The following is a 26,461-nucleotide window of genomic DNA, read 5'->3' on the forward strand; positions in this document are numbered from 1 at the left end:
GAATACCAGAGCACCTGACCTGCCTCTTGAGAAACCCATACGTAGGTCAGGAAGCAACAGTTCGAACTGGACATGGAAGAACAGACTGGTTCCAAATAGGAAAAGGAGTATGTCAAGGCTGTATGTTGTCACCCTGCTTATTTAACCTATATGCAGAGTACATCATGAGAAACGCTGGGCTGGAGGAAGCAAAAGCTGGAATCAAGATTGCTGGAAGAAATATCAATAACCTCAGATATGCAGATGATACCACCCTTATGGCAGAAAGTGAACTAAGAACCTCATGATGAAAGTGTAGAGGAGAGTGAAAAAGTTGGCTTAAAGCTCAACATTCAGAAAACGAAGATCATGGCATCTGGTCCCATCACTTCATGGCAGATAGATGGGGAAACAGTGGAAACAGTGTCAGACTTTATTTTGGGGGGCTCCAAAATCACTGCAGATAGTGACTGCAGCAATGAAATTAAAAGACGCTTACTCCTTGGAAGGAAAGTTATGATCAACCTAGATAGCATATTCAAAAGCAGAGACATTACTTTGCCAACAAAGGTCCGTCTAGTCAAGGCTATGGTTTTTCCAGTAGTCATGTATGGATGTGAGAGTTGGACTGTGAAGAAAGCTGAGCACTGAAGAATTGATGCTTCTGAACTGTGGTGTTGGAGAAGACTCTTGAGAGTCCCTTGGACTGCAAGGAGATCCAACCAGTTCATCCTAAAGGAGATCAGTCCTGGATGTTCATTGGAAGGACTGATATTGAAGCTGAAACTCCAATAATTTGGCCACCTGATCAGTTGATGCTGGAAAATATTGAGGGCAGGAGAAGGGGATGACAGAGGGTGAGATGGTTGGATGGTCATCAACTCGATGGACATGGGTTTGGGTGGACTCCGTGATTTGGTGATGGACAGGGAGGCCTGGCGAGCTGTGGTTCATGTGGTCGCAAAGTCGGACACGACTGAGCAACTGAACTGAACTGATGTTTTCAGCTGGCTTCTGTGGCCATCTATGGAGTTAAACTGCAGTGTAGACTTACAACCAAGAAAAAACACTGAAAGGGCCAAGACAGGACTTAATCATCTCCCTGTAACCTCATCAGAGAGTGGCACTGAGAAGTAATCAGGTTAAAGTGGTTCTGATTTTGATTATGATGAGAGCATCATCATTATGCATTGAATCTCATGTAATTTTAAAACAAATTTAGGTAGATTCATTGGTCCACACACTAAGTCCTGTCTGACTCTTTGCAATCCCATGGACTGTAGCAGGCCAGGCTTTCCTGTCCTTCACTATCTCCCCGAGTTTGCTCAAACTAATGTCCATTGAGTCGATGATGCCATCCAACCAACTCATCCTCTGTTGTCCCCTTCTCCTCCTGCCATCAATCCTTCCCAGCATCAGAGTCTTTTCCAATGAGTCAGCTCTTTGCTCAGGTGACCAAAGTACTGAAGCTTCAACTACAGAACTTCAGCTTCAGTCTTTCCCATGAATATTCAGGGTTGATTTCTTTAGGATTCACTGGTTTGATCTTCTTGCAGTCCAAGGGACTCCCAGGAGTCTTCTCCAGCATCACAGTTTGAAAGCATCAGTTCCTACATGGTCAATCTTCTGTATGCTACAACCCTCACATCCATACATGACTACTGGAAAAACCACAGCTTAAACTATGGACCTTTGTTTGCAAAGTGACATCTCTGCTTTTTAATATGCTGTGTAGGTTGGTCATAGCTTTCCTTCCACAGAGCAAGTGTCTTTTAAATTCATGGCTGCAATCACCATCTACAGTGATTTTGGAGCTCAGGAAAATAAAGTCTGTCACTGTTTCCTTTGTTTCCCCATCTATTTGCCATGAAGTGATGGGACCAGATGCCATGATCTTCGTTTTTTAACAGTTGAGTTTTAAGTCAGCTTTTTCTTTCTCCTCTTTCACTCTCATCAAGAGGCTGTTTAGTGTCTCTTTGCTTGCTGCCATTAGGGTGGTATCATCTGCATATCTGAGGTTGTTGATATTTCTCCCAATGGTCTTGATTCCTGCTTCTGACTCATCCAGGCCAGCATTTCATATAATGTACTCTGCATGTAAGTTAAATAAGCAGGGTGACAATATACAGTCCTAAAGTACTCCTTTCTCAATTTGGAACCAGCATGTTGTTTCATGTCCAGTTCTAACCATTGCTTCCTGACCTGCATACAGGTTTCTCATGAGAAAGGTAAGGTGGTCTGGTATTCCTGTTTCTCTAAGAATTTTCCAGTTTGTTGTGATCCACACAGTCAAAAGCTTTCACATAGTCAATGAAGCAGAAGTAGATGTTTTTCTGGAATTCCCTTGCTTCTTCTATGATCCATAGGGTGTTGACAATTTGATCTCTGGTTCTTCTGGCTTCCCTAAATCTAGCTTGAACATCTGGAATTTCTCAGTTCACATACTGTTGAAGTCTAGCTTGAAAGATTTTGAGGATTACCTAGCTAGCATGTGAAATGAGTGCAATTGTGTGGTAGTATGAACATTCTTTGGCATTGCCTTTCTTTGGGATTGGAAGGAAAACTGACCTTTTGCAGTCCTGTGGCCACTGTGAGTGTTCCACATTTGCTGGCATATTGAGTGCAGCACTTTCACAGCATCATCTTTTAGGATTTGAAATGGCTCAGATGGAATTTCTTCACCCCCCCTAGCTTTGCTGGTAGTCATGCTTCCTAAGCCCACTTGACTCCAGGGTGCATGGCTCTAGGTGAGTGATCACCCCATCATGGTTATCTGGATCATTAAGATCATTTTTGTACAGTTCTGTGTATTCTTGCCACCTCTTCTTAATCTCTTCTGCTTCTGTTAGGTCCTTGCCATTTCTGTCCTTTATTGTGCTCACATTGTGTGTGAAGTGTTCCCTTCACAGGTATCCCTGAAGGATACCTCTAATTTTCTTGAAGACATCTCTAGTCTTTTCTATTTTATTGTTTTCCTCTATTTCTTTGCATTGTTCACTTAGGAAGGCTTTCTTAGCAAGCAGAGATCTCTGCTTGCTATTCTTTGGAACTCTGCATTCAGATGGGTATATATTTCCCTTTCTCCTTTGCCTTTTGCTTCTCTTCTTATCTCAGCTGTTTGTCAGATACTGTTATGTGTGTATTAAGAATAAAGAAATGGAGTCCTACAGGGGTTAAGTTACTCCCCCCTCCCCACACCCTCGCTCCCGTGCCGCCAACAGTCCATAAAGAACTGGAGCTGAGACCTGAATCGAAGTTTCCTGACTTTGAAGTCTGAGCTCTTAACTACTATACTCTAGTGCTTATATATAAATTATGACTTTGAATTTACTATCATGAAGTTGAGTTCCTTATTTTGAAACTCTGGACAGTAAAGAAAATAGATTAAACACCAGATATACCTGTCAGTTTGGTTTAATGATTCATTCATCCTACTGTACTTTTCACTTCCAAACTTTCCTGAATGTAAAAAGCTACAGCTTTCTCTATAATTAAATTTTTCACACAATTCGTATCATATTTAAAAGAAATCTTCACTATTCACCCTATACAGTTAAGAACGTAGAGATACAGGATTTTGGTTTCCATTCTCCCAACCATGCCCCCTTCCCTTCTATCTGTGCCTCTGTCTTATATACAGCCCCTCACTCCCACCCCCAATACACACAACCACATACATTCTCAAGAAAAGAGAGATTGAAGAGAGTTCATTCCTTGGAAGTGAATAACCACAGTGGAGCAAAGACCATGATCGTATTAGCAGAGATGACCGAGAATATTATGAGACCAATAACTCATGAACAGCAAGTCTGCAATAACTGTCTTAATGACCAGTCTAATAGATGGCACTTTAACAACATTTCTGGTACAATTCTTCTGTAAGCTCATCTTCAATAAATCTATCATTACAAAGAACTGGATTGCTTCACCACATAACCACAGTTTACTGCATCTGGACACAGAAGCATTATGTCAGTTGTCTTACCGTATTGACTATTGAGATAGACAACTACATGCTCAAAATGTAGGCTGTCAGTGAAAGAGAGATTTTTATGCTACAGAGATGCAGTGGACATTAAATAAAACAGGACAGAAAGCTCACAATTATGTGTATGAGGGACAAAGTAGAAATAGTCATTGTCATCCAGACACATAGGAGTGTGAACACTGAAACTCTAGAGACTAACTGGTGTTCTTTTTGAAATGGCTTATTGAATTCTTAGTTTTTGGATGCCTCGAGCACCATTTCTACATTTGTCCTATATTATTTTACACTGACATATTTCTTGTACTGACTTAAAGTTTAGAGTGAAGGATTGCCATGCTGTGTTCCTCACTGTGTATGCCACGTCTGGCCCCAAATTCCAGCCCTTGACTCCATTTTTCTCTGTCAGAGACTTGCAATCCTGACTCTCTAAAAATAGTAGAATACTTCTTGTCTGGAGAGAACTTTTTATCACTTCTGTTTTTTTTAAATCCTACCTTTCTTCCAAGGTTCAGCTCAAATCCTGAAATTCTACTTCCTTGCTACCTAGAGATGTCTCTTAGGTGCTTTCAGATGAACCATCAGTATATGTTACACCATTGCCTATACATTTGACAATTAGTTATGCTTAGCCTTGTAGCATTGCCTCTTTTAAAGTTTTTAGAATTCATTATTATAAATTATCCTTTCATTTAATAATTCCTTAGTTTTCCAACTCCACTATAAATTACTGAATGAAATATACTTTACTATTTTTCTTTGTAGTCTATAAAACAGGACAAGTGAAAGTAAAATACATTGGTATAATTTTAACAATTTTTGTCTCAGTTGCTGTGAAAGTCTTTTGAAATTAGGAAAGTCATTTCTTTTGTAATTCTACTTTCACCCTGATTTATAATGCTGAGTAAATATATACAAAAATTTTGAATCTGGAAATAACAGGCTGATGCCCTCCCTCTTCAGATAATCTCATCAAAGCTGAAAACTGGAAATTCATTGACCTTACAACAATTGATATTGTTACAATATCAATTACAATCAATTATATTGATTTGAAAGACTACTAAAAATAACCTATTGGATAAGCTATGGTCCATAAAATTGCACAGTTTAAACAAGGTCCACAGTATGTTAGAGGAATAATAAGATCCTTTTCCCTATCTAATGTTGGAAAAAGCTGAATAGATACACCCTTTCTAGGGGATCTATGTATGTCTATTTACAACTGATGTTACTGAGAAAAGACCATTTTTTCCAAAGTAAAGATATTATTAATCAAGCTATCCATACAGCTTTATTCTTGAAAGATAATTATGTATGTGCTTATTTAAAATATCCATTGTTAAGAAAATATTGTACATTCTTTTTATCACACTGCACAAATCTTATTTACTCCAACTTGAAGGTACGCTTTGATAGTTTAAGAAGACAGTAAACAAAATACAAAGAGACTAAACAGTCTTATAAATAGCAATATGGGTAATGTACCAAACACAAAGGAAAGGTAATAGCAGATATAATCTCTTTTACAATATAGATACAATATAAAGCAAGTAGGTTTTACAATGAGGGAAGTAAAAAAAAAAAGTTTATATGACATTTTAGTAGCTCATACTACTTCCTGGAGGTATGTATTTCATCCCATTAAGGAATTTTGGTTAAAATGATAACACAAAATACTGTGCTTGATACTTGTTTTCATTGCTTACAGAAACATTAAAAATTCTGTCATGGGGAAATATAATAAAGAACAAATTCTGTCCCATAATCTTATTTAAATATATTCAAATAACAGAATATGAGAAAAGGAAATATGCTTTCTCTAAAATGGGTCCAAAAACCTATGAGTTTAAAGGATTTATTTTTCAGTCCAAGAAATTAGCAAAAACAGACTTTGAAAAATAGATTTTAGATAGCTGCTGGAACTCTAACTGGATTTCTAAATCCCTGAAGTTTATCGAATATTAGAAAAGCAAAAAAAAAAAAAAATCATGTCTCACATGGTAGCTATAACAAATATAGACAAAAAACCAAGTCCTATAAGAGTGGAGTAAAACTCATAGCTGTATGTTACTGGAATCCTGGCAAAATCCAGTCACTGAAGTTGTGGTCAAAAATTTAGGTAATAAACTGAAGGAAACTCTAGACTCAGAATTCAAGGGCAACGATTGTGTACCATTAGTTTTTGTATCCCCTGAGCTTAGCAAAGTAGCTGGCGCAGTAAGAATTCAGTAAATGACTATAATATGAGATGAACTGAATATAAAGCTGGAAGGGGAGACAGACCTCTAAAGGAATGGACATTCATGTGTTTGGAAATTTTTTTTAGAGCTAGCCAATATTTTTAGAATTGGTCTTCCACTGTTCACAGGGATATTTGGAAGAAATGAGCAGCTTTGTTTCACAGAGTTCATTTGATTATTCTCTAAGGAAAACTATAATCCTTGGTCTGTGGCACCACAATTGTTTGTTGTGGGAATGATTATAGATCAAAAACAAAAAGATTATATCCCTTTTCAAGAGCAAATGAGTAGCAAGAACAGATGAAGTCTTAAGGAAACAAAGACGTTCTTTTCATGCAAATGTGTTTATGATAAAACTAGAGAGAGATAAATACTGAAACTACTAGTCTTTGTGAAACTTGCTGGCAGATTTTTAGTTTTGAGGAAAGATGATTTCCCCGCCCAGAGTTGGCCTTGAGCTATGAATAGCACAGATCATTTTTCTTTACAGATATAGAAAATAGGAAAAGTGAGTTCTGCAATGAGCTTTCTTCTGTGCTTAGGAAGGAATGAATGAACGAATGAATGGCTTCCCTATCTCTGCACAGAATCCCCATCAGCTACTTGATCGCCTGTTGTGTTGTTGTTTAGTTGCTAAGTCTGTCTGACTCTTTTGTGACTCCATGGACTAGCCTGCTACACTCCTCTGTCCACGGGATTTCTCAGACAAGAAAACTGGAGTGGGTTGCTATTTCCTTCCCCTTGGGGATCTTCCCCATCCAGGGGTTGAACTCCTGTTTCCTGCATTGCAGGCAAATTCTTTATCACTGAGTCACCAGGGAAGCCCCCCATCTCCTGTACTGTCCCACTAATATATTACCCATGAGGGGTCCACCACGGAGAGCCAAAGGTGGATGTTCCCCCTAGACAGAGGACTGTTGGCCATGAAGTTGCTGTCCTTCTGTTCCCATAGGATCTATGCTGTCGTACAGAACATTTTAACTGAATGAAGCATCTATACTCATGACTTGATAAATGATGTCCATCTTGATGTTGTGCGACTATGTTTGGGAAGAGTGAGATGTGAAGAGCAGACTATGTTCCTGCTTCATGTTTTACACTTATTCCTATATTCATCCCAGAAACATTTATCATGCTAGTCATAGGTTAATAGTCCAATATTATCTGCTAGTCACAAGGATACCCCAATAAATACAGCAACTTTCCCTGCCCCAAAAAAGCTTTGCTTCCAGTGGAAGGCACACCGGTAAAACAATAAAGACTGTGATCCCTTGCAGTGGATTCAAGCATCGTGAAGAGTGAATCCGCTGCCACAGCCACAGGCACTGTCCCACCTTAACACCGGCCTTTCACTCAAGCTTCCTTCAGACTCTGACAGGAGTATTTTCAAACAACTCCACGGAGACATGAGCTCCCTCTGTCAGGTGTTTAAACGTGATACAAACAAAAGCAGCATAAATCTTCATAAAAATGTAGGGGAAAAAAGTTTAGGTCTCCTTGACTCTTGATAATGTATCCATCAAATATTCAAATATAAAGTATATCCAGTGAATTGTTCACTTTAGAAAACTGTACTTTATATTAAAATATATGAATTCTCTCTCAATAAAGAAAAATACACAAAATATATCAGAGAAATTTCCTTTTGGCCTAAGAGCACCTTATTTCTTCCAGTAAATAAAAACCACTTCTTTTATCAAAAACGTTGACAGCTTCCTGAATATATAGCACTGTTTATAATTAGGGTTCTCATATAGATAGAAAAACTTTTTGTTTGCAGTATTGTACAGTGTTTTGTTTTTTGAATATAAGTCTATTTGAATCTAGGGAGTCTATCCAGAAAACATCAGCTGTTTTTAATGTCAGATGAGAAACTGGCTGAGTGACTTCAGCCACATCGCTTAACCTCTGGGAAAATGTCACCTCTTCAGTGAAACCACAGACTAGATTTGAAGATTTTTGGAAATCCTCAAATATAATTCCCAGCGGAATTCTATGACACTAGATTCAAACTTCTGAAACTTTAGGACAGTGTTCTGTTTTTTGTTTTCTAAGATAATGGGAGACTCCCTGAGCTGTGACAGAAGGATCAATATGGCAGGAATAGAAAAGGAAGAAAAAAGGAAATCAATGCCCAGTTGGTTGCACAGCAACACCCACCAACTCCAGTGCTCAGGCTGAAACTTTTGATTTCTCTTCATGTCTCAACTGATGACAGGGAGCCCAATTAATTACCTTGGGGGGAAAACGAGACCAAGTTTTTCCACTGTCACTAATGTGACACCCTAACTGCTCCTAATACAAAGGGAGGCAGCATTTCAAAGTTCGTTAACTGTACTAATTACAGTTTCTCAATCACTTCAGCCATGCTTGCACTTCTAAGTTACAGATTTGGTTCTAGGTCGGTGGGACGGGATAGGGCTTGAGCACAGTGAGGGGGAAGGGAGCTCCTGATCTATGTGATACTTAGTGGTTCTTATGGAGAAGGAAATGGCAACCCACTCCGGTGTTCTTGCCTAGAGAATCCCAGGGATGGGGGAGCCTGGTGGGCTGCCGTCTATGGGGTCGCACAGAGTCGGACGCGACTGAAGCGACTTAGTAGTAGTAGTGGTTCTTAAGGGACTCATTCATGTTACTTGAACATTGACTGTTTTGCAAGTAATCTTTGTCAAACAGATGAAGGCATTCAAACTGTTCCTTTTTTTTCACTTTTCATTTTATATTAGAGTATACTTGATTTACATATACATATATCTATTATTTTTCATTTAGGTTATTATAGAATATTGAGTAGAGCTTCCTGTGCTATACAGTAGGTCCTCTGATTATCTACTTTGATAATCTATTTTATATAATCTCTATACATAGCAGTGTGTGTATTTCTTATTTTTAATTGGAGCATAATTGCTTTACAATATTGTGTCATACATCAACATGAATCAGCCACAGGTATACATGTGTTCCCTCCCTCTTCAGCCTCCCTCTCACCTCCCACCTCATTCTACCCCTCTAGGTTGTCACAGAGCACAGGGTTGAGCTCTCTGGCTCATGCTGAAAATTCCCACTGGCTATCTGTTTTACATACGGTAATGTGTATGTTTCAATGCTACTCTCTCCATTTGTCCCAAAAGAACTTCACCATGCTGTCTTCATCACTACTCACCTTCTAACTGCTTTCATAGAGCTTCTTTTTGGAGGAAGAAAGGAATGTTACAGCAGACAAGATGAGCTCTGGAACAAATTCAGTGCTAGTGCCTAACATATATTCACCTTCATACCAACTTTATGAGTAAAGGCTAATATTCTTATTCTAACTAAGAGAGAAGCAGGGCCACGAGAGGTCCAGTAACTGGTTCAAGCGGCACAGTGCTAATTGGCAGAATGAAAATAGGAACCTTGTTTTCCCTGACTTCAAAGCTCTCTCCTGCATCTGCTATTGTAACCCTCAAAGTACACACTTATCACTCAGGCCTTAAAACCCCAACTTCATTTTAAAATCAAAATAAAACTCCAAAGTGGCCTCTCTCTCGCTATTGATCTCTTTGAAGTTGAAAGCTTGCTTTGGAAGTAGAGACACTTCAGGATTAACTGTTTCCTGAGAGCCTTGGGCTCCACATAGGAGCAGTAGAAAGAGTCTGGACAATGTCCAGTGATGGTTAAGAGCCAATCAGTTAGGACAGACTAGTGTGAGAACAAGGATTGAGAGACAGAAAATTGAAGTTACATGAGATTCCCCCCAAATGCTGCTATGACTCCCAGAAGAAGAAAATGAGAAGTTTAAGTATAAAAGATATGGAGTTTAACCTTGCTATGGAAACTGTGTAAGGTTTTTTTTTTGTTAATTTTTTTAAAGGTGGTCTGTGAACATTAAAGAAGTCCAAATTCAAGTAAGTTTTAGAACTTGAGAATTTGCTTGCAATTTGAATTCTAACAGCTACAAAAGTACAGAAAGAATAAAAGACTATAAACACATATCTACACACCCTGGTTTTGGATGCAACATTAACTTCTAAGGGGAGCTGCTGTGTCTTTGTGTCCTACTAGATTTGTTTACAAGATGCAGAATGGCAGCCAGCCGGGAAGGGACTCTCTGCACCTTCATATCTTACTTGATGAGGCTAGTCCTCAGCTATGAACAAAGAAAGTGTCTTCTCAGACTGCCAGCTGGCAGGCTTGTTTTCACTCTAAACACCGCACTGGGAGTTTAATCAGCAGGTATATTTGAGTTAAAGCTGAGGGGTCTGCATTAAAATGCATTCACTTCTGTACTGTCTAAAGATAATGACAGTGTATTTTCTGAGAGAAAAGGGTCTGAAAATAAGGTTTCAACTGCTGATAAATCAGGTGGGGATGAGAAAAGCAGCTCTTTTTACAGAAAGACATTCTTTGTTCTGTTTGCTCCTGTTGTTCCTACTAGCAATTTTGACCACAACAAAGAGCTTCCATGAACTGTAAATTCAGTTAGAAATTGATCCAGACACACACTTTGGTTAATCATCTGCTGTGGGGCCAGTGGTGAGTGGTTTGCTGGGTGGCCAACAGCATACAGAGAAGGCCTAACACCTGACCAGGAGAAGTTAATATTCGAACGCAGGAGGTGAGCAGAATAAAAGAAACGACAGCCTAGTGCTGAGAGCATTGGTTTAAGTTAGCAAGTTTTCCTTTTTTTTCTTGATGATGATGATGCTTTTTTTTTCTTTTTTATTGAGTTCAGAAAAGCCCTACAGGTATGATCAATGACAGGGATGGGAAGAGGCCAGAGTTTCATTGATTCAAAGAATTTTTTTTTTTTTGCGTTTTAATTTCTCTGAAATTGACGTGCATCTTAAAATTGATGGCATCTCTTTGATGAAAGAGGACCTACTCAGACTGCTGAGCACTTGTATCAGGGGCTCTGTGAGCATTTTGTATGTATCTATTTATTTTTAATTACCTTCGAGGTAGGTTTACTTCTATTTTAGAAATGAAAAAAGTAAAGTACAGAGAGGTTCAGTTATGTGCTTAAGGTCACACAGCTTGAGACAAACAGCCTGACTCCATGAGCTGTGATTTCAGCCACTGGTGTCCTCCCACCCCACCGTTAGCTCAGGGAGTACAAGGCTCCGAGTGGCACGCAGGGTGCTTTAGACCTAATCTGAAACAGGAAAACTACTGTGTTTTTAAAGAAGTAGGTAATGATTCCCACACTCTTACCCCCAGTCAGCATGTTCCACCTTGGAACAGTAAATTCAGCCATTCATCTCCCCCAAAGGAGGTTAAATTGGTTTATCCAGCCCAGGTATGAAAAGGATACTAGTTTTTTTTATTATAAAATCATTCATTTTCTCATTCATTACACTAACCACCAAAATGTGTTCAAAGTTTAAAAAAAAAAAAAAGACAAAACACTTTCTATCTCTGTCGCTCATGTGTCAGACATAATTAAAAATGTTCCCTGGTCAATTTTACTCATCAACTCTGCATAAAAGATGAAAATAGATCTGTCAGCCACCACTTTTTTACTTGAGAAAGGCAGGGAAGCCACTCTGAAGAAAAATTCAGTGCATTGAAACCTAGACAAAAAGAGAAATGTGCATATATGTATGTTTGGTTTCTTGTTTACGTCTCTGTAATGCCCTAATGAGTGTCCACTGCCATGAGTTTACACATAAATTATAAATTAATTGAAAGCAGATATGACGAGTAGTTTTTGCATTATGAATGCTTGGAGGTTTACAGAACATGAGCAATAAAGGCTTTCTGCCTACAAATGCACTCTGGCACACAAACACAGTCAGATACACCTACAGCCTTTTTCTAGAGAACACAGAAATGTTTTCTTTGGGGAACTTTGCTTTGATGACAGATAGTTTTGTCCCTCTGTGGAGAAAGACAAAGTTTACCATTGGAGATGAAGAAACATCTATGGAGAATGTAGAAAATGACAAAGGAAAAACCACTGGGTTTGCCCAGGGATAATGATGTAACACAAACTGGGGACTAAGACATTTTTACAAAATTTTTAGCATAAATATTGACATAGTTGAAGACTTAGATTTCTGGATTCTATAACCAACACATAAGAAACAACAGTAAAATCTTTGGTGTCTAGAGCAGGTGAGTTAAAAGTGTTCTTCTTCGAACAGGAAGTCATGAATTTGTGAACCGTTTCAGCCGCGTACCCGGTGTGTGACCTTGAATAAGTTGCTCTTTCTCAGTCTTTTGTTCCCTACCCCTATGATGAGAAGGTTAAACTACATGATCCCTGAGGTCTATTCCAGCTCTATCCATTTAAAAATAGGATCTAAGCAATGTTTTTTTTAACATCTCTATATATCTTGGCATCTCTTGATATGTTTCATCATTCATGAGGAAATAATATATCTTTTTAATTTACCTGTCTCACCAGTATTGTGAAGATTTTAGCCTATTAGACAAAGGTGCCACATACATGCTGTCATTAAAATGGAAAGACAGGGCACTTTTATCTGGAATGTTTCAGATAAGAGGCTCATTATCCTCTGCCCAGACTGGAGATGTGAGAGCGTTGCCATGAGTACAGGAAGAAACTCTTTGCACATTAGGATGCTAAATGTTGGAGGGCACACGGGCGCTGAGATTAAAGATAATACGCTTGCACAGATGGCAGCAAAGATCCTGGACTAGACCGAGTAGCAACAAAATAGGTCAAAGGTATCCTTCTGATAGGCCTTCTGTGAATCAGGTGTTCACCTTTCTCTGACTGCAGCAAAAACAAACCAAAACAAACGTGATCTTCAGAGGGTGTGTGTGTGTGCTCACTCATTGTCTGACTCTTTACAACCTCATGTACTGTACAGCCTGACAGGCTCCTCTGTCCATGAATTTCTCAAGCAAAAATACTGGAGTGTGTTGCCATTTCCTACTCCAGGGGATCTTCCTGATCCAGGGATTGAACTTGTTTCTCCTGCATTAACTGATGGATTCTTTATCAATGCCCATTCAGAATAGTTAAGCTTTATTTCTTTCTACATTTATTTATTTATTTAATTGAAGTATAGTTGATTTTTTTTTCTGGTGTACAGCAAGGGCTATACATATTCTTTTCCAGATTCATTTCCACTATAGTTTATTATAAGACACTGGATATAGTAGTAGTTTCAGGGTATGTGTGTGTGTGTATATACATATAGATAGAGTTGTTGTTCAGTCACTCAGCTGTGTCTGACTCTTCACGACCTTGTAGACTGCAGCACGCCGGGCTTCCCTGTCCTTTACAACCTCCTGGAGTTTGCTCTATCTCGTATATACACACGTTATGTATGTATGTGTGTGTGTGCATGAGTGTGCACGTGTGTGTGTATTTAAGATGATACCACTAAAAGGCCTAGTGATGACAAATTTGAAAATATAATAGATACTGGATAAGTATTTATGTAACTGCCATGGGCAGATAGACTGTGGCCTAAAAAGTAATTTGTAAGTCACCTGCTTGGAACTTTGAAATCAGCTGAGTTAACTACCTTTAAAAGGGAGATGATTTCCTTAATGTAGAAAACAAAGGTATAGATTCTGTAATGTACCTGAAGTACACTGCCCCCTGACAAAATGCTCCTCACTGCTGTTCTTCCTATTTATGCTATCAGCTATTGTTGTCCACTCAGTTGTGTCTGACTCTTTGTGATCCCATGAACTGCGGCACACTGGGCTTCCCTGTCCTTTGCTATCTCCTGGAGTTTGCTCAAACTCATGTCCATTGAATCAGTGATGCCATCCAATCATCTCATCCTCTGTCACCCCTTTCTCCTCCTGCCTTCAATCTTTTCCAGCATCAAGGTCTTTTCCAAGAACTTTTTTCAGTTCTTTGCATCAGTTGGCCAAAGTACTGGAGCTTCAGCTTTAGCATTAGTCCTTCCAATGAATATTCAGGGTTGATTTCCTTTAGGATTGACTGGTTTGATCTCCTTGCTGTTGAAGGGACTCTCAGAGAGTCTTAACCAGCACCACAATTTGAAAGCATCAATTCTTGAGTGCTCAGCCTTCTTTAAGGTCCAACTTTCACATCCATACATGACTACTGGCAAAAATATAGCTTGGACTGTACAGACCTTTGTTGGCAAAGTGATGTTTCTACTTTTTAACATACTGTCTAGGTTTGTCATAGCTTTTTCCAAGGAGTAAGAACTTTTTAATTTCATGGCTGCAGTCACTGTCTGCAGGGATTTTGGAGCCTAAGAAAATAAAGTCTGTCACTATTTCCATTGTTTCCCCATCTATTTGCCATGAAGTGATCAGACCAGATGCCATGATCTTTGTTTTTTTGAATGTTACGTTTTCAGCCAGCTTTTTCACTCTCCTCTTTCATTTTCATCAAGGGGCTCTTTAGTTCCTCTTCACTTTCTGCCATTAGGGTGTTATATCATCTGCTTATCTGAGGTTATTGATATTTCTTTCAGCAATCTTGATTCCAGCTTGTGCTTCATCCAGCCTGGCATTTTGCATGATGTACACTGCATATAAATTAAACAAATACGGTGACATTATACTGCCTTGATGTACTCCTTTCCCAACTTCGAACCAGTCCTTTGTTCCATATCCAGATCTAACTGTTGCTTCTTGACCTTCACATAGGCAAGTGGCACGTAAGGTAGTCTGGTTTTCCCATCTGTTGAAGAATTTTCCGCAGTTTGTTGTGATCCACACAGTCAAAAGCTTTACCATAGTCAATTAAGCAGATACTTTTTCTGGAATTTCCTTGCCTTTTCTATGATCCAACGGATGTTGGCAATTTGACCTCTGGTTCCTCTGACTTTTCTAAACCCAGCTTGCACATGTGGAAGTTCTCAGTTCACATACTGTTGAAGCCTAGCTTGAAGGATTTTGAGCATTATCTTGCTAGCATGTGAAATGAGTATAACTGTGCTATAATCTGAACATTCTTTGACATGGCATTTCTTTGGGATTGCAATGAAAACTGACCTTTTCCAGTCCTATGGCCACTGCTGAGTTTTCCAAATTTGCTGGCATATTGAGTGCAGCACATTCACAGCATCATCATTTAGGATTTGAAATAGCTCAGCTGAAATTCTATCATCTCCACTAACTTTGTTTGTAGTGATGCTTCCTAAGGCCCACTTGACTTCACATTCCAGGATGTCTGGACGCTCTAGGTGAGCGATTACACCATTGTGGTTATGTGGGTCATGAAGATCTTTTCTGTACAGTTCTTCTGTGCATTCTTGCCTCCTCTTCTTACTCTCTTCTGCTTCTTTTAGGTCCTTACTGTTTCTGTCCTTTATCACACCCAACTTTGCATGAAATGTACTATCAGTACTACCTTTTGTTCAGTACCTTTTCCAGTTCTTTATGCCACTACTCTCTCCCTTTACTGAAACTCAGCAACACGGCATAGTACTATGGATTAGCTTCTAGATGTTCTTGTTAGTATTTTGTGGGGTGGGGTGGGGACTAAGGTATGTAGCTAACATTGCCTACTCGACATCCTAGAAATGGAAGTTTCTTGTGACTTTTATACTCCTCTCAGTACTTAGCATGGTGCTTTTCTGCAGCACTATGGTAGATAATTATTGTTTCTCCCTCCAGCTCAGAAGTAACTTTGTCTCTTCGATCCAAGAAGGAATCAGATATATAGGGATGGGCTATTAGGAGCTATGTCCTAAAATGTGCCTCCACAACCCAGTAAGTCCATTTAAGTTCACAGTTTGTTTTCTGGAATTTGCAATTTGACAAGAAAAATTCTCTTTCTTTAGGGATTCTCTATGTACAAGAATATATGATCAAAGGATCTATTTTCTTTATGTGGGTGGGAGAAACAGAAGAAGCTGGCATGTACAGGGGAGAGAACAGTGCAGCCCAGAGAAAAACACTACGGGGAGAGTTTCAGAGGGGGTGTGGAAATCTCTACAGTCTTCCAGTGTCAGATAACAGTTCTGTTTTTAATGTATTTTTAATTTATTGAAGTATAGTTGGTTTACAATATTGTGTTTCTAATGTACAGCACAGTGATTCAGTTATACATCTCTATCTACCTATATTCTTTTTCAGATTCTTTTCCATAATAGGTTATTACAAAGTAATATAGTTCCCTGTGCTATACAGTAGGATCTTATTTATTTTATTTATAAGTAGTGTGTATCTGTTCATCCTAAATTCTTAATTTATGTCCCTGCTCCCTTTTGGTAAGCATAAGTTTTCTCTGTCTGTGAGTCTGTTTCTGTTGTGTAAGTAAGTTCACCTCTATCATTTTTTAGATTCCACATATGTGATATCATATGATATTTATCTTACTTCAGATAAAAGTTTTTGAAGCATAACTGCATGGATAGCATTTGCTTCCATATAAATATATAATTTATAATACATGTATAATAGATGATATATAATAAATACAAAAAATGGCCCTTTATTTTCCTTTAAGCAGACTCTAGGAGCTGCAGTTAATTTCTTGTTCAGTCGCTAAGTCGTGTCTGACTCTTTGTGATCCCATGGATTGTAGCCCATCATGGGATTTCCCAGGCAAGAACACTGGAGTGGGTTGCCATTTCCACTTCCAGGGGATCTTACTCACCCAGGGATCAAACCTGTGTCTAGTTACTTACAGTCAATCTAATATAAACAGGATTCATGTATATGATATTGATAATGCTGACTGTGATCGCTATCAAATTGATCTCATACACAGATACATTTGCCATCTGAGGAATGGTGAAATGATGATTGGAGGGACATATGTGTATTGTGTACACACACACACAGAGTCTTAGATAAGATTCAGTCTTAAATAAGATTATTATCATTATCATTATAATAATATTATTCAGTCTTAAATAAGATTCAGTCTCAAATAAGATTCTGCCATTTGCAACAACACTGATAGACTGAGGGCATGGGCATCATGCTAAAGGAAATAAACCAGACAGAAAAATATTGTATGACTTGACTTAGATGGAATCTAAAAAAACCAAAATTCTCAGAAACAGAAAACAGATTGGTCATTTTCAGAGGCATAGGGTGGATGATGGAAGAAATGAGTCAAAGTGGTCAAAAGGTATAAGCTTCCATTTTACAACTGACTCTTGAACAATGTAGCAGTTAATACTATAATTTATAACTGGGTTTTGCTATTGAAAAATATCCATGTATAAATGGAATTGTGCAGTTCATATTCATGTTGTTCAAGGGTTAACTGTATAAGTCCTGAGGATGTAATGTACAACATGTGGCTATTTAACAATAATGTGATGTATATTTGAAAGTTGTTAAGGATAGATATTCAGAGTTCTCATTACAAGAAAAAATAGTTTGTAGTTATGTTAAGTGATAGACTGTAACTAAATTCATTGTGGTAATCATTTTGCAATATACGCATATATCAAATCACACTGTATGATAAACTAATACAATGTTAAATTTCAGTTATGTCTCAATATAACTTGAGATAAAGAAATTAAAATAAACATTCATAATTAGCATGGTTGAATTACTAGACTAGAATTTTTGAAGTTCGGACAAGGAATTCGGATTTTAATTGGGCTTCCAAATGATCCATTTGTAAACAGTAGCTAGGAGTTTGTTTGGCAAGATGTACACATCTATTCTAAATCAGTCGAAACATTCATCAGCCTGATGTACTGACTTTTGACAGTGATACCAAATTTAATTTCTCTGCATTCTAGATGCTATCCTCATATTCTGGCCACTTAAATTCTAGTAGGACTTGGCAGTCTCATTGAAGAAAATAAAAACCTAAAGTAGTTGTAAAGACCTTCAAGATGCAGTTATACTAATTCCTCAGGTTTGTTCTTCCAACTGTCATGAATGTGACTTCAATTTTCTTTATAGTAAAGGAAGTCTCTCACATAATCTAATAATATTGCTTTATAATTTAAACTCACTTCCTCCTAGTCTAACCTCAGAATCAGTATAAACAGGTTTCATGCATTTAACTCCTATTTTAATTTTAGAATCAGAGTAGCAGATTTAGCTTCACCCATCTTGAGATGTCTGAGTAAACATTAATCTATAGTGATTATGCTAAAATAATTATGTTTGAAAGTAATATGACTTGTCTCTCCTCACTGAAAAACAGTGAAAAATCTATTCAAGTTTACATAGAGATAATATGTCAAAAAAAAGGATAAAAATAACTTCTTCAAGTGTGGTGTTCTCTGGTCTAAAATACTATGCAGAAGTATTTATCATATTATCACAGATGAACACAACACTTAAATATCCCCTTCATGGCTGTTAAGGCACAGTAGAGTCAATTCATGCCCAGGGAGCTTTAATCACAGATCATCGTCATGATAAACGGTGAAGTCAGTGTGGGCTATCATGTCAACGGCTACTCGGGGAGTTCTTAATGGGAGTGCTGCCAGCATGAAGTTCATAACTACTTTCAAGGAGCACTTCTAATCTAATGGCTAAATGAGTGTCATTAGAGTATCTTTACATGCAGCATTTCTAGAGAAATCTTGTATTTAAAGGAGGCAAGTTACTCTAGTCAATGCATACAACTGAGACTGCTTGAATAATGCAGATATTGTTAATGGTTTAAACTTATAAGAGCAGAAAGTTAATTAATGGCTTATTAACAAGTTGAGCTATCAAGTGTATTTCTGTGACCCATCATATCATTCATAATCACACATAATGTGTTAAAGTGGGGCCATGAAAATATCACACATAGAAACACACTAAGAATAACAATATCAACACTTATGATAACAATAAAGAGCAGGTTGGCAGTGCTAAAAACTCTGGCTAGTGAAAGCTAACACTTAACTATGTGATTTTATGTTGCCCCAAATGGCATTCATCATATGCCTTGTTTTCTTTTTAAAACTCAATTTTCAATCTGAAGCCTCAAACCAGAAACTATTTTCAAGAATACTGCACAATGTAAAGAGAGCCGTTATGACTAAGAGGAAGAATAGGAAAGAAATAAGAAACAGACCATTTAGAAAATAATTCACAATCCAATGTGATTCCTAAAACTGAAATATTCCCCTAAATGCTTGAAAGAGAATAAGTGAAAATATAATTTAACCAATGAGTGAGCAAACAAAATCTCCTTTGCGTTCTATCAACAAAGATGTTGGAATATGCAAACTGAGTAAAAGGTTACCAGCTCTTGAGACTGAATGTATATGGGGCTACAGATATGTTTTGCTTAGGAAGTACAGTAAAATAATCAAAACTTGAATGTTTAAAGACTAGGAAATCCATGCAAATGTCCAGATTGCCACAGGCCCCACTGCTCCACATCCTCTTACATGGAGCTTCTTCACGTGGTTGATAACTCTCTAGCCACTTGAGGTTAGGGCTGTTCTTAGTTTTCTAACCAAATATGACAGGACAAAATGTTAGAGTTGGTAGGAACTGAGAGAAATCCAGTTCATCAGCCTCATTTCAGGCCGATAATAAGAGAAATCAAGGGCAATAACAAGGATGTGTTTTAATATTCCCATTAAGTAAACCAGAAGAACCTCTCTATGGTAGAAATTGAACAGTTTCAGTTTTGTTACCTGGCACAGTTATAAGACTTTATTTGGACATTTTACTCTTATGCTTATGCTAGTTAAACTTGATCTAAAAGATAAATGATCATTCAGTTATAAATAATCCATGAACTGGTTCCACTATGGGTCCCTGTTTCTGAGGAATATGATACTCAGTTTCACAATCTTCTGCTTGATAAATGACACAATATCTAAATACCCACACATATACAACACTTTTTTATTCACTTTCATCAAGGATTAACATAAAACCTTTAAGGATTCTGAAACTGTAAGATACTGTTAAGTTCACCACTGCTTCAGAAACACGCAACAGTCTGGGAACATATTACTATCTTAATATTAGCTCAAATATTATTTTATACTGAATGGGTAAAATCATGTTATGTACTTAATAATTACAGTTTTCAGGTCATGTAAACTGACCAAGAACACTGGGAAATCTGCTTATTCTCTGTAACTTCTTTTTCAGTAAGCTTTCTCACCATAATTTAGTGTATCTGGCACTCATATGGGATACTGGGAAGCTTATACATTCAGTATATTAATTTGAAATCAGGAAAGATAAACCAACCTCATTAAATAACACTGAACAAACATAAAAAATTAGATACTTTTAAAAGTACAACTATTCTATTAATTATACAGATACTTTTAAGTTGGCTATTTGTTGTAAACTTTTGTTATCAGATGCTGAGTCATATTTAAAGGAAAAAGAACTGATGGATATGATCCGAAAGAAGAGGGGAATAATTCTTGAAAATACTATCAAGTATAAACACACTGAATTACCTCATATTCCTGGGAAAACTTCAAGTTGTCATTTGCTTTCAACCTTTCAATGTGATCTGCAAGTTCCAAGATAGGTATTGGAGGATGGCTAGCCATACCTATTAAAAGGAAAGAATACAGACATTTGAAAACAAATGAAAGTAATGCTAACTATTCCAAAATACAGAGAATACTATAGTTAGAAATGGCCTGAAAATATGTGAGTAGTAAAGATGTTTAATGTGAAGAAGCAGGCAGATAGTTTGGTTACTCAAAGCAGGACATGCTCTGGAAGGATGAATTTTGTAGCCAAATGAAAAGTCACCAAGCATAATCTCCAAACTAATACTCCTAATGTGAAAGAAAGTGTTATTGTGCTATGAATCAATGCAGTTAGCTAGTGGAGGAAACTGAGAGTCAGGCTTGATGTCAACTTCTGCTTTGAGTAATGACTGTTATGTCATTTCAAACTCCTTCTCCTGCACTGTGTGAAATGGAAATTGTGTGGAATTAAATGGTGTAAAGTGAACTAAGAAAATACACACTGAGAAAGGCCTAAAAAGGGAAAGAGTTGTAGCTTGATAGGAAACATAAAGTGACTTATGCAGAATCAAGGAAAACTAACTTGAAGAATGAAGGTTACCAGGGTAACCGGAATCATCTGAACCTGCAAAGGAAATGATGGTGTAAATAAAATAAAACAGAACAAATTTGTTAAAAAAAAAAAAAAGAAATGGATAGCCTGATATACTTTTAAATAGCACTAATAAAAATGCTGCAGGTTTTAACAGGATTGATATACATTGTGACTAGATTAAGATCGCTTTAATATTTCACAAACCTGTAGGTGACTGACATTCACATGCAAACATGAACACAAAGAATGACATGCACCACAGACGATAGACAATAATCACTGATGACAAAATAAGACACAAAACTGAGTTTCAAAAATGTTTCCACTAGTAGCAGATTGTAGAGGTTGGGGATGCAGCCTTCTCCTGGACATTTATCAATGGCCACACTGACAGCTTGGTGATATTTTGCCCCAAGTCCCCATTATTCAACCCCTAGCAAACCTACAATCTACTTCAGGTGTAAACATCTTTGTCCACTAGTGGGAACTGAATGCAGGAAAGGGAGCAAATTGTGAAAGGATGAAGAGGAAAAAGAAGGTGGTAAAAGAAAGCAGTGACATGGGGGTGATACATCTTAGTGCAGTCTGCCAGCTGAAGGTATTCGATTCTGTTAAAAATAAACCACCACTCACTATGGTGATTCCAGTGTCTTTATAATGATTTTTCATTTTTCATATGATTTACATTTTACTTCTGATTAATTTTTCAAAAAGTCACCACTGCTGACTCATGTCTTATAGGTGCCAATTCCAGCTGACTAGAAAAACTTGAACTAGCATGCCACCAGGGAGGCCTCTAAAGTGAAAAAAAAAAAAAAAAGTAAGGGAGGGGCTCAAGCTGGAAACCCTGTCCCTGTGGACATTCAGCTGTCCCTGGGACTCTCTGGAGGGTGTCAGGCTGAAGTATGGTGACCATTAAGTCAGCACAACATGCAATTACTTTGTAATTACTTCATGGGTATTTTAAATATTGTACTGATATTGAAAGCCAATGAGTTCCTTTGTCTCTAATGCCAAATTATCAATGGTTTGGTAAGTTAAGTAAAAAACTATCTTGCTTCTCCCAGACAATCATTTTAGCACTGTGCTGTGACAGGCAGTACTTTAGTATCTGGAAGATCCAATAAAAATGAGTCAGCTTGGACGGAGAAACTCTTCGTTGCTGATGTGATTATGCACTTGGACCTAAATGTTGGAACCCGTTTCTAGAACGGTTCCCTGTAGATGGTAGCACTGAACTCATCTCCATTTTGTGGGAGGAGCAGTTGAGAGACAGTGATCTAAGAATTCTAGTGATCTTATCCAGATGAGGCACCCCCAATGACAAGAATGGAAATGCAAAGGCACAAGAGACTGTAGGCTCGTTTGGAGATGAAATGATGTGGACATCCATTACAGTGCTTTAACAGAGAAAATAATAGAGACAAAGATGTTTAGACCTTTTCGAGCGAATCGTGGGAGAGAGTTATTATCATATATGGACTGAGTGGTGGTTTGGCTAGAGAGGGAGGACACAGAGCCAATCAGGGAGGCGTAGGGGACTGAATTACTGCTCAAAGCTGCAAAAGTAAAGCCAGTTGGAGATGGGAAAAGCATTAGTATAACAGCAGTAGAAGACCATCATAATCAACCAATATTTACTTCTGGCATGCACTGGCACGTGGTCTGGATGTATTACTTTGGAAGCTAATGACAGAGAAATCCAAGCAAATCTGTACTGATCCATTACATTCTAATTCAGCATATGTACGTATCACAGGCAAAGATATCATGGCATTCAAGAATCATTATTTATGATCTGGCAATATTGCACCAAAGCACTAGGACCAGTAAAAATGTCAATATGGACGTTCCACAGAAAGGGGAGGAGAGCTTGTGGGAACCTGATGGTTCAGGAGAAGAAATCCTAGGCCAGTATACTGAACAGGAGTTCTACTTCTAGGCCTGCCATCTACTAGTAAGAGACAAACCTTTTGTTACCAAGCACCTAAATTTCTTTTTGTGTAAAAATAAAAGTGGGCAGCTAGATAAATTCTGGAGTCACTTCTTTATAACTCATTTCAAAATATTCAGGATTTCTGAGTCGAGAAGGGTCTCATGGAAGTAGTTCATATGTGAAGGTTTTAAATGCAACTGTATCTTTTCTTTGAGGGGTGAGGAACATTTATAGTCTACAAAATAGAAAATTATGCAATTGTCAATTTTTTCAATGAAGTTTAGCACATTTTTTAGCTAGCCAAATTACCTTATATCATAAGAATATATGATGTATATATGCATATCATATATGTATTCAAAATAGGTAAATGTCAACATAAAAATTATGCTAAAGAATAGATCTGGGATGAAACTCCTCTAACATAAAACTCATTTATTTTCATTATTATTTTTTAAATTAAAGTGTAGTTGATTTACAGTGTTCTGTTAGTTTCTGGTATACAACAAAATGATTCAATTATACGTGTATATATACTTTTTTACATTTTTCCCATTTATTGTTTATTACAATATATTGAATATCGTTCCCTGTGCTATAGACTAGAAACTTGCATGTTGGGCTTCCCTGTGGCTCAGTTAGTAAAATACTCTGTCTGCAATGCTGGAAATCCAGGTTCAATCGTGGGTTGGAAAGAGCCCCTGGAGAAGGGAATGGCTACCCACTTCAGTGTTCTTGCCTGGAGAATTCCATGCACAGAGGAGCTGGATAGGGTGACAAAGAGTGGGGCACGACTGAGCAAGTTTGTATTTGCTGCAGTTCATGGGGTTGCAAAGAGCTGGACACCACTGAGCAACTGAACTGAACTGAACTGAACTGAAACTCCTAATTTACTCCTCCCCCATCCTCTCCTCTTTGGTAACTATAAGTTTGCTTTTTATATCTGTGAAGCTGTTTCTGTTTAGTAAATAATTCTATTTGTGTACTTTAGATTTGACACATAAGTGATATGTTATTTGTCTTTGTCTGACATCACTTAGTACAATATGATAATCTCTAGGTGCATCCATGTTGCTGCAAATAGTATTTCATTCGTTTCTATGGCTAAGATACTCTGTGTGTGTGTATACATACACACACACACACACACACACACACATCTTCTTTATCCATTAATCTGTCGATGGGCATTTTAGATTTCTTCTGTGTCTTGGTTATTGTAAATAGTGCTGTTATGAACATTGCGGGTGCACGTGTATTTTCAAATTAGTTTTCTCTGGATATATCGTCAGCTTTTTCTTAAGGAACCTCCACGCCGTTCGCCATAGTGCACTGATTTACTTTCCCACCAAGAGTAGGAGGGTCCCCTTTTCTCCACACCCTCTCCAGCATTTATTATTTAACATGAAACTCTCTAGCTCATTTCAGAAAATAATCACCAAGGATCTGTTGCAAAATGCTATTATATAATTCTTCCTAAACTTCTCCATTGTCCAATGTGGAAATAAAGTTTACAGGATATAATCAAGTATGTTAGAATCTGAATGAAACAGGAGACACTGAGAAAATTATGAATTTGACCTCACCAAAGTATTTTTTCACTCTTTTGTTTGGCAACCTGGTCACTGCTCACAGTCTGGGAACCAATGTTTTTATTAAAACAGTGTTTTCACATTAGCATCTTTTGAGGTGCTTTAAAATCCCTTCTTTCCAGGCTGCACACCTGACCAATTAACTCAGAATATCTGGGGATAGGAGACAGACTTTGACATTTTTAGAATTCCCCAGTAATATGTTTCAGTCCTTTGAGGATTTTTTTTTTGGGGGGGGGGGCTGAAACTTTTTTCATTCAATAATCATATTAGAGTATGTAAGAATGAGATCAGCTTTCTCCTGTTGATACCCTTGAATCTGCTTTAAGTCTCGCTTAGGAAGCTTTAGTGCTTTAGCTATTATTAGCAGCAAAGAACTTGAAGTGCAGTTCACAGCTGATGAGGACTTGCTAGGGTCTCGACCTCATCAGTTCAAAGCTACAAATGCACGACATAAATGCATTTTAAAGGAAGGCACCCATTGCATCAGAGCAGAGTTTTCATTATGGAGTTATGATATCAACAATGCACACTGTCAACATGAAAAATGACAGTGTAGTCAATGAAATCTGCCTTAGATTGGAGGAAAAAACAGGATGGCTTTTTTTTTTTTTTTGATAGTAACTGTGTAATGGCTTCCTTATAAGATGTAAAACTTTAAAAATAATGGTGCCTTAGACATAGACATTACTTTGCCGACTAAGGTCCATCTAGTCAAGGCTATGGTTTTTCCTGTGGTCATGTATGGATGTGAGAGTTGGACTGTGAAGAAGGCTGAGTGCCGAAGAATTGATGCTTTTGAACTGTGGTGTTGGAGAAGACTCTTGAGAGTCCCTTGGACTGCAAGGAGATCAGCCCTGGGATTTCTTTGGAAGGAATGATGCTAAGGCTGAAACTCCAGTACTTTGGCCACCTCATGTGAAGAGTTGACTCATTGGAAAAGACTCTGATGCTGGGAGGGATTGGGGGCAGGAGGAGAAGGGGACGACAGAGGATGAGATGGCTGGATGGCATCACGGACTCGATGGACGTGAGTTTGAGTGAACTCCAGGAGTTGGTGATGGACAGGGAGGCCTGGCATGCTGCGATTCATGGGGTCGCAAAGAGTCGGACTTGACTGAGCGACTGAACTGAACTGAACTGAGACATTACTTAGTCCAGCATTTTCATTTTATAAAAGAGTTCTGAAGACTAGGAAAGTTAAGTGATCTGTATATTTTAGCCCATTATTATTTAGCCCATAGTAAGTAACAAAACCATATGTGATTTTGGCATTCTTCTACTGTTTTATTTCTGGAATTGAGGTTATGATCGTCTAAAGCAGGGGGCAAAGTTTCCAGTGCTAAAGGGCCCAAGTCAGTTAGGAAAAGAAGTAAAAGTATCAACAGATACTGAATAGTAAACACTCACAAAAAATGTATTCCTCCCCATTTTTGTGCAACTAGGAATCGCCTAGGACTGGTTTTCATTTCTCTACTTTCAATATGAAGTCTCAGGAAAGAGAAATATTTCCCTATTTAAAAAAAATACACTTGTGATGAATGGCAGCTGATATTCTCGTTCAGTGTCAGGATTATCCTTAGGGATGCTACAGACTGTGGAGAGCTTCTAGAAGGTTGGAAAGCTCTAGCAGATATCTTCCAAGTGATGCTACACAGCCAAGAGGATGAGGCTTCTCAGGCTTTCAGTAGCAACTGAAAACCCAGACAATTATGTTGCTTTCCTCCTTTGCCACTATTGATTAAAAATCTTGTTGAAATCCAGTGGGGGTCAAAGAAAAGACCTTTGGAGGCCACATGTGGCTAACAGTGACCTCTGT

At 37.9% G+C, this 26,461-nt stretch overlaps 1 protein-coding gene across 15 annotated transcripts in view; it reads right to left on the minus strand.

Moving 5' to 3' along the window:
* PTPRD (protein tyrosine phosphatase receptor type D) overlaps positions 1-26,461 on the minus strand; it is a 443,130-nt gene that overhangs the window by 104,335 nt on the left and 312,334 nt on the right. For 8 of the 15 annotated variants that reach the window (XM_069576561.1, XM_069576559.1, XM_069576560.1 and 5 more), the window contains one exon: positions 20,499-20,596. In XM_069576561.1, the coding sequence (XP_069432662.1) occupies positions 20,499-20,596 (98 nt within the window). Of the gene's footprint in view, positions 1-20,498; positions 20,597-21,102; positions 21,145-26,461 lie in introns of all 15 variants that reach the window. The other 7 variants (XM_069576552.1, XM_069576551.1, XM_069576550.1 and 4 more) reach the window with 1 other exon arrangement.

This window comes from Ovis canadensis, chromosome 2, assembly GCF_042477335.2.
Source record: "Ovis canadensis isolate MfBH-ARS-UI-01 breed Bighorn chromosome 2, ARS-UI_OviCan_v2, whole genome shotgun sequence".
Classification (NCBI taxonomy): Eukaryota; Metazoa; Chordata; class Mammalia; order Artiodactyla; family Bovidae; genus Ovis; species Ovis canadensis.